The following is a 9,114-nucleotide window of genomic DNA, read 5'->3' as shown; positions in this document are numbered from 1 at the left end:
TTTGTGAGGTATTTTCCTCTTGTGATTTACACCTTGGTGTGTTTGTAAGGCTTATGCCTTTTGGCCACTTTGTAAACTCTTTTGGTGATAGTGGAAGAAACTGACCTACCGGTCGTCGTGGACGTACCTCAAGTTATTTGAGGGAACCACGTAAATCTTGTGTGCTCATTTATTTTCTGTTATTCTATTTATATTGCTTCCATTGATTTACACTTGTGGGAAAGCCCATTTTTTTCAACAAACCCTACATGTGGGTCTCCAATATAGGTGCTCCAATATTTCCCTAAGTGGTATAACATGTAGAGATAAAAAAAATAAGATGGGAGATCCAATGATGATATAGGAAAGTTAAAAATGGTGGGCCCTTTTTTGAGCACAAAATGACTTCCAAAAGAGAGAGAAATTACATAAGGACATACGGTGTCATCTTGGACCCTTTTCCCAGAAAGTTGACTTTTGCAACTTAAAATTGCAGCATGAAGAGGAAAAATGGCAACACGGCTTAAGGTGGCACCATCTTGGTGCAATTTTCTCAAGAATCCTTGGCTCCTTCAACACTTCTCATATTTTTCCATCTAAGTTTTCCTTATATTTTTGCATAGGTAAACAATGTTCAAATATTATGAAAATTGATGAGATTGATTTTCAATGAGTAAATAATTTAAGAAATTTTATTGAGCTCATCTGGATCCCTTTAACCCCGTTAACCAACCTCAAATTTTTTATTGGTTGAAATAGACTTGCACCACCAAACTTCATGCATTTCACTTCTTTAACTTCGTTCATGTTCCATTCTTGTCTTCGGAATGTCCCAAATGGTTTTTATGACTTTCATTATTCATGAAAATAGCTGAAAACATAAAGGATTAAATGAAAATTTGAAGAAAATAAAGTGTTTGTGAGGCAGAGTATAGAAATAACTAGTTGGAAAGTGTGTTTAATGCTAAAATGTGACTTTTGCCCTCATTAGAATGCTATATATGACATTAATCATTCACAACTACCTTCTCTTCTTCTACCTCAGATCACCCATCATTGAGAGAAATGGAGAGAATGACATGATTACAATATGATGCATTGGTGGTGATGGTGATGATTGGTGGTCATTATAATGAGGGTTGCCCCCACCTCAGTGTCGTTCAATTAGTAAAGTAAGACAACAATAGATTACACCAAACATTTGTCATGTCCTATCAAATAAAATTTAGGCCAAAGATAGGAGTGGTGTCTACAAAACAACTTTGTAGAAATATATTCGAAGATATTTATAAGCCATTTTCAACATTAGCCACATCTAATATTAGTATGTTCTACACAAAATCTAACCGGATGAGAACAATATAACTTGCAATTCCATTGTGAACATCAAATTAGCCTTGTACAGTAACATCTCTTAATTCCGAGTCTTTAGAGCTTTTCAATGGATTAAGCTGGGTTGCTTCCATCGTCTCCTTGCCTTTTCCCCATAGCACGCTGTATAAGCCCAATATGATAAACACCGCACCTAATATGCTATTAATAGAAATAAAATGAATTCATATAAGAACACAAAATGAATTATTTTATGATAAAATAGAGTAGTATAGATCTAAACCTTCCCAAATGTAGCAACTCATCTAGCATTAACGAGCCAACTATTGCAACAATAATAAGCAATAATGGGTAAAAAGAAGATATAAATAACGCCCCCCTCATCCGTGCAACCCAGGCCATTAGTGCAATCATCAATCCAGAGCCTATGACTCCCTGTAATGCAACAACTTTAAATGTTATTTTCATATGCAAATAGGAGAAAAAAAATTAAATTAGGAAAATGCTAAGCTACCAAAATGATACATATTAAACTCTAAATTCAAATTATTGAATTTGTATAGTAAAATCTAAATTGTTGAATGATAGTTCAAATCAATAAGATCAAATTACAAAGATACAAGCAAATGAGATCAAAATATAAATAATGGAATGTAAAGATATATACATGACACCACCTAATTGATGGTACATTTGTAAAGCTATTGTAACCTCTTTTTTTTTCTTTTTTTTTCTATTGGCTTAAAAATGTTTATTGAAGTATTAATCACACTTTCCATTATCAAATAGAAAGTTATTTTCATTAAGGATATTAATATAAAAGCAATACCCACTTTTCTTTATATCCCTATCAAATCAAAATCTCAATAAATTAGAGCACAACAAATTAGAATATTGAGATTCTTTTTTTTTAATGCTTATACTATTTGTATTGAAAATTTGTGTTCATGCAATTTTTTCCTTTCTATAACAATTAAATATTTATAGAAGAAATTTGACAAGTGTCATTACATGAATTATTTGTTTGGACAAGCAATGTGTTAATAGAAAAGTTAAGGACACTCACAGTGTTAGTGTGATTCCTGTTTTTTTTTTTTTTCTTTCCATATAAAAGAGATCATTCCTTTAGGCTACCTTTGTTTTCGAAAAGTACTAGAGTTAGAAAAGAAAATACAAAAGAAATTTTATTTTATTTTTATATTTGATTTTACCATGGAAAATGCAAAAAAAAAAGTCAAATATAATTAAAATTATAAAAAATTTATATATTTTAAAATTATTTAATATTTATATATAAGATAAATAAATAAAAAGGTTTGAAGTAATATATAAAAATAATTTAACTTTAAATCTATTTTTTATTTTCTTTACTTTTTCTTTTTTAAAACATTTCCTCCTTTTTTTTTCCTCACATTTTCCTTTAAACTTTCTGACATCCAAACATAACCTTAACATTTTGGAAAATGAAATTAATTTAAACTTACACTTATTCAAAGATTATCCTAATTCCACATGCATATGAATTTATCTGATCTGTAGTTCTCATAAGTTAAAGATGTGTTGCTCAACTCGAGCCAAAGCTTAAGTGTAAATTAAAATATCACCCAGATAGTTAGTAGGAAGCAAAAGCATAAGCTCTATTAGCCTTTCTCAATAAATGCTTATTATATTTGCTTATATTTCCTTGCAAATTCACAATAATTTGAAGGACGGACATTACCGTATATACAACAGTGAGAAGTCTAATATTCCAACCAAGCTTCCATGCAGCCCACTCCTCGGTACACATTGCATATGCCACTGACTGTATTGATGCACATATAGACGTGAGAGCAGTGGCAGAGTAAGGTGGATATACCTTACTCAATTTTGCCTGATGAGACAAAAGGGGTAAAAAGAAAATAAGAAACAATTTTCTAATTTAGTAGGGAGCTGGCATGTAGAGATTAAAATCTCAAAAGGAAAATCACCTGGATTATCATCCAGATTGCGATAGACACACCACTGCCCACACCCAGCAATGCGCCCAATGCTTCCTTTGCCGATGTCTGCTTTGATGTTGTCATGGCATGATGATGTAGCAAGTTAATGTTGGTCGTCCACACATTGATCCCAATTCCCTTGTAAAATGTAAAAATCATTGCACCGCCTATGCTCAATATAGTGCCCAAAACTTTAGCCTTTCCAGCATCAGTTCCAATTGCCAATCTTTCCATCCTAAATATAGAAGGCAAGAGCTTAGGTTTTATTTCTTAATACATACTTAACCCTATATTTGGTATGAAATAAGAGATAAAATAATATAACCTATTATGTATTTGGTTGAGGATGGCATCATGTCTCATATTCAATTTTATAGATTATGTAAAGCAATGAGATATTATCCGATCTTTTTTCTACATCTTTTTGTACGTGGGATGTAATAATTTTAAGTTGACATATAAGATATATGTATCTCATTAAATATAAATTTATATTTTTTATTTATTTTCCTTTTTTTTAGTTTTTTTATATTACACACTTTGCAAAGCAAAAAAAAAAAGTTAATTAAAAACATAATTTGTAGTTCAATAAATAAATAATATGTACATAATATTTCATAAAATAATACTTAGATGTATGATTTTCAATTAATATTAAATATGAATATATACATACATATATAATAATACGTGTTTTTCTTATTTTTACAAATCGAAAGCATAAATATTTTTAATTTTATAAATATTTAATATTTTTTATAGTGTTAATTTTATTTTAAATAAAATACAAAAACATGTCTCATAATTGCATCACAGGATAAAAAAAAAAACTCTTTCATGCTTTTATGATGTTTTTGAATTATTTTTTTTTTAAATTTTGAGAATAAAAAATTATTGATACTTTTAGTTTTTTTTTTTTTTTTTTTTTGTTATCATATTCTAAAAATTTAAACAAATTGAATACCATTTTTTAACATTTTATATAAAAAAAATGAATAAATTAAACTACAAGTAGAATCAAGCATGCCAATTGATTCTTACAAGATAGCGACTACATAAAATTTCACTTTTTGTGACTTAATCAAATAATCCGTAGTCCTTTTGGATTGGTCATGCCAAATACAGTACCATACAGTATAATCACCGAAAAAAGGAAAGCAATAAAGCCAAACCAAGTGCAGTTTATGTTAAGGCATGATTATTTGGTAGACCATTTTCATTTTCTTCAGAGCCGTGACAACAACATCATAACTATAATGACAATAATAGTTGCTCCAAGCCACCAACTTCTATCAAGTGATTGATGTTTTCCATTTTTGCCTCCCAATACCATGATAGTTCTTTTTCCATCAACATGTAAAAAACCTATGTGAAAATGATTGAGATAATTTTCTCCTCATTTCAAATGAAATTAATCATAGAGAGATCACCATGACTTTAAGACAATTACCTTAAAATGATAGCCATGATAAATGTCAGAGCAGGAGTAAGATTAGTCATTGCTGCTACAAATGTTGCAGATGTTAAAACCAAGCTCTCAACATATAAATTGTGGGTTAATGAGCCCCTGAAATGAATACGTCCGAGGTAAGTTAAGAAGATTGTTAAGAGAGTAAATTTGCGATAATTAATAAAAGGTTTTGCAGAAAATATAGTTAGAGGAAATAACCAAGTACATGCATCCGAGCTGTAATTATTTCTTACCCAAACATGCCTAAGATGAAACCTAGGAAGAAGATTCGTCCTGTCAATCTTGGTCTAGAGTTCCTGTTTGACGGGGAAACAAAAAAGAAAGAAAATCAAAAGACATTATGGAAGATTAATCTCCTACACTAGTACCGGAAGCCAGAATGTTTGGTATGATCTCCTAGGTATTATATTTTCAACAATCCACCCCTTTTTCTTGTACAAACGTTCTAGATTATAATGAGGAACCAAGAAAACAAGAAGCCAGAATGTTTAGTATGATCTCCTAGGTATTATATTTTCAACAATCCACTCCTTTTTCTTCTACAAACGTACTAGATTACATGAGGAACCAAGAAAACGGAGGAAGGAAAGAATCGTACTAAGCGAACATTGATGCAAAATGGGAAAAAAAAATAAATGAAAAATAGACCAAACTATGGAAAGATATTTTAGAAGTCACCGTTCTAAGATTAAAGCAAGAGGAACCATTGAAGCTGTGGCAAAGATCATTCTGTAGGCGATCATGATTTTCATGCTCATGCCATCGTTCTTAGCTAATTTGTAGAGGACGTGTATCCCTCCAAATGTTATCTGAATCATCACCATTGCTATCGTTGGTTTCAGCCCTTCGAAAAGGCATACCAACTTTCCAGCCATGTAATGTCTCAATGTAGAACTAAGACAAACACGAAAGCTGCTTATATATTTCAGGAATGTTGGATGATTTGAGTGTCTTCATAACTCAAACCAAATGAGTATATTTATAAGCCAGACAAACTTTAATGCTATGTTTGGTTTAGAAAATTTATGAGAAAATACGAGGGAAAGAAAATAAAAGGAAAAAGTGAAAGAAAAGAAAAAATGAAAAAAAAATAAACAATGGATTTAAAATCAATAAATTATTTTTATATATTTTTTAAAATTTATTTCACTTAATTTCCTCTATTATATAAATATTAAAAAATTTTAAAATATATAAATTTCTAATTAATTTTAATTATATTTATTTTTAAAAAAATTATAGTGAAACCAAACATGAAAAACTATTTTTTTTTTGTATTTTGTATTTTTTTTCTTGATATTTTCTGAGAGCCAAACATAACCTAAAACTTGAACTCACTGGCTCATGACTACGTGGTGGATCTAAATGTGGCAATCCACTCAGAGGCTTTGCCATTTGAATTATCACCACACATTTGCAATTGCCTATGATGGTAAATGTGGAAATCCTTGTTGGCCCGACAGCATTTATGAGAGTTCTCTTAAAAGCATTTCAGCCACTAGCTTTACTTCAACTCATAGCCTTCATTCCAGAGGGCTACATCCATCTTTTTCATGGGCTGGACTTCGGGATGAAAGAAGGAGAAAAATATCAGAGCGAAGGGAGTTTTTAATATCACGAGATTATTAGCTTAACTTAGCATATCAAGTGATTGTGGTCTCAATTTTCCGAATTCCCTTTTGGACTTGCTAGCCTCAGATCCCCACATGCTAATGGAGGACACTGTTGAGAAGTTTCATTGGTTGCTTTGCTTGGTGGAGGCATGGACAGGAGGACGGGTACAAATAGCTTTGCTTGGTGGAGAAACATGAGGACTAGTCGTATTTGAAATGTGTCCAATCTTCTTTGAATTGATGCTTTCCAACATGGACACAGAAAACCAGTCTTACTTTCCCATGGTCGTATATATTCAGATGTTCTTTGGATAAATTACATCAATCATCAGTTTTTACGGTTCTGAATTACAGAGAAGCTCGTCAAGTTTTTGAAAAAAAAAAAAAAAAAACAGTACCTTCCCTACCTAAAACGCAAATTAAATTATGAACCTATAAGAATACCCTCCTCTGGAAAGAACGAAAAGACATTAGTTGAATGAGGAACCCACCCAATATCCTACGCACTGATTCAATCAAAGCTCCTTCTTTCACCACTAAAATGTTCCGGTCCATTCGTATAGTTATTGATGAGTCGGTTTTTGTCCTTGTCATCAATCAGCTATCTACCTTCAATACAAAATAATCCACTTCTAGATGAAATTATGAATTTTACTCTCTCTCTCTCTCTCGCTCTCCCCTTTTCTGTGTAACCTAACAAATGATAGCGGCATCTACCACTTGCAACCATGGCATAATCGCTCTCTTGAATCTCTCTCTCTCAATGGGTTAGCAACGGTCTAATATATTAATAAAGGTGATAAAGTGTAAGGCTAACCGAAATGATGGTCACCTATCCTGTGATCATAATCTCAAACGTAATACTTCTTTAGCTAATCCACATTGGTAGGCTCTAAAAATTGGTTTTCATCTAAATCGGTCAACCATGTAGCCCCTTCTGGAGTTAACTCTCGAATAACATAAGGCTCACTCCAACTAGATCTGAACTTCCCTCTAGGGTCTCCAATTAAACCTCTAAGAATCCTCAAAACCAAATCCCCTTTCTTTAATGGTCTAGGCTTAACCCGTTTCCTGAAGGCACGAGGCATTTTCCTCTAATAGGCCTAAACATGATCTGTTGCTCTCAATATCCTCTCATCTAAAAGGTTAAGCTGATCAAATCGAGCCTGAGCCCACTCTGTCTTAGAAATCTGCTACTCAAGGGCTACTCTCAATGAACCCATCTCTGTCTCAACTGGCAAAACAACCTCCATACTATACACTAGAGGGTAAGGTGTAGCTCTTGTAGAAGTGCGAAAAGAGGTACGGTATGCCCACAATGCAAAAGGGAGTTTCTCTGACCAATCTCGAGAAGTCTCAACCATCTTCCTCAAAATCCTCTTAATGTTCTTATTTGCTACCTCTACTGCCCCATTGGTCTATGGCCTATATGCAGAAGATCTATGATGTCAGATGTCATACTTCTACAACAAAGTATCTTCCTCAGCTCGGAAGTGCACCCCTCTATCTGAAATCAACTCATAAGGAATCCTATAGCGGCAAATGATGTGTGACCTAATGAAACTGGCAACTCAAGCAGATGTCAACCTGGCATATGATGCAGCCTCCACCCACTTGGTGAAATAATCTATGGCAACTAGGATGAACTCGCGACCAATGGAAGATTTTGGTGAAATCTTCCCAATAATATCAATACCCCATACTGAAAATGGTCATGACGAGGTCAAAGCATGTAACTCTGATGGCGGTGCATGAATGAGATCACCATGAATCTAACACTCTGGGCATTTATGAACAAACTGACAACAATCTGTCTCCATAGTCAACCAAAAATACCTTGTCCTCATAATCTTATGGGCCAACATGTGTCTTCCCATATGCAGACCACAAACTCCTGCGTGAACCTTTCTCATCACTCGACCTACAGAGGCTCAATCTAAACACAACAGAAGCATACCATCAGTTGATTGCCTGTATAAGGTATCTCCACAAATCACAAGTCTAGTGGTTAACTGCCTCAATGCTTTCCGATCCTTGGTTGTGGCTACCTCAAGATATGTGTCAAATCTAAGAAACTGATAAATGTCATGATACCAAGGTAGATCATCCTGGACCTCTATCTCTCCAATCAAACAACAGTAAGAGGGTGCAAACCTCAACTCAATCAGCAATGAACATACAACTACATCGATTAGAATGTCTACAGAAGACGCTAGGGTAGCTAAGGCGTCAACAAACCGGTTCTGCCCTCTAAGCAAATGAACATATCTCAAGTCATCAAATTTCTCAACCAGTAACTCCAAGTAAGCGTGATATGACCTAAACTTCACATCCCTAGTCTTCCAATCTCCCTGAATCTATCTGAGTACCAAATTAGAGTCACCAAATACCTTCATCTGTCTAATGCCAAGCTCCAATGCAGTCTCTAAACCAAGGATATAAGCCTCATACTCAACTATATTATTCGTGATAGGATGTCGATCAAGAAATGCCAAACGAACAGACCTCGGAATATGATCACCCTGAGGGGATACCAACATAACACATATCCCATACCCTTTCTGATTAGCTTCACCATCGAAGTACATGCACCATCCTAATAAGCTAGTCATAGCAACATACTCCTCATCTGGAAAACCATCATCAATTAGTTTATCCTTAGATGTCGGCAATGAGGCTAAGTGATCGGAGACAATACTTCCCTTAATAGACTTCTGAGAAACATACTGAATATCGA

The 9,114-nt window shown here is 33.6% G+C and overlaps 1 protein-coding gene across 1 annotated transcript; it reads right to left on the bottom strand.

Annotated features, from left to right (window-relative positions):
- Nucleotides 1-1,277: 1,277 nt before the first annotated feature.
- LOC100262562 (WAT1-related protein At1g68170) lies at nucleotides 1,278-4,865 on the bottom strand (the record flags this gene model as incomplete). Its single annotated transcript, XM_002271924.4, has 5 exons — nucleotides 1,278-1,512; nucleotides 1,595-1,746; nucleotides 3,032-3,184; nucleotides 3,282-3,528; nucleotides 4,744-4,865. Coding segments are annotated over 5 exons (816 nt in total), but the record flags the coding sequence as incomplete, so codon positions are not given.
- Nucleotides 4,866-9,114: the final 4,249 nt, after the last annotated feature.

Source organism: Vitis vinifera, chromosome 4 (assembly GCF_030704535.1).
Source record: "Vitis vinifera cultivar Pinot Noir 40024 chromosome 4, ASM3070453v1".
NCBI lineage: Eukaryota > Viridiplantae > Streptophyta > Magnoliopsida > Vitales > Vitaceae > Vitis > Vitis vinifera.
This window is presented reverse-complemented; position numbering and strand designations above follow the sequence as displayed.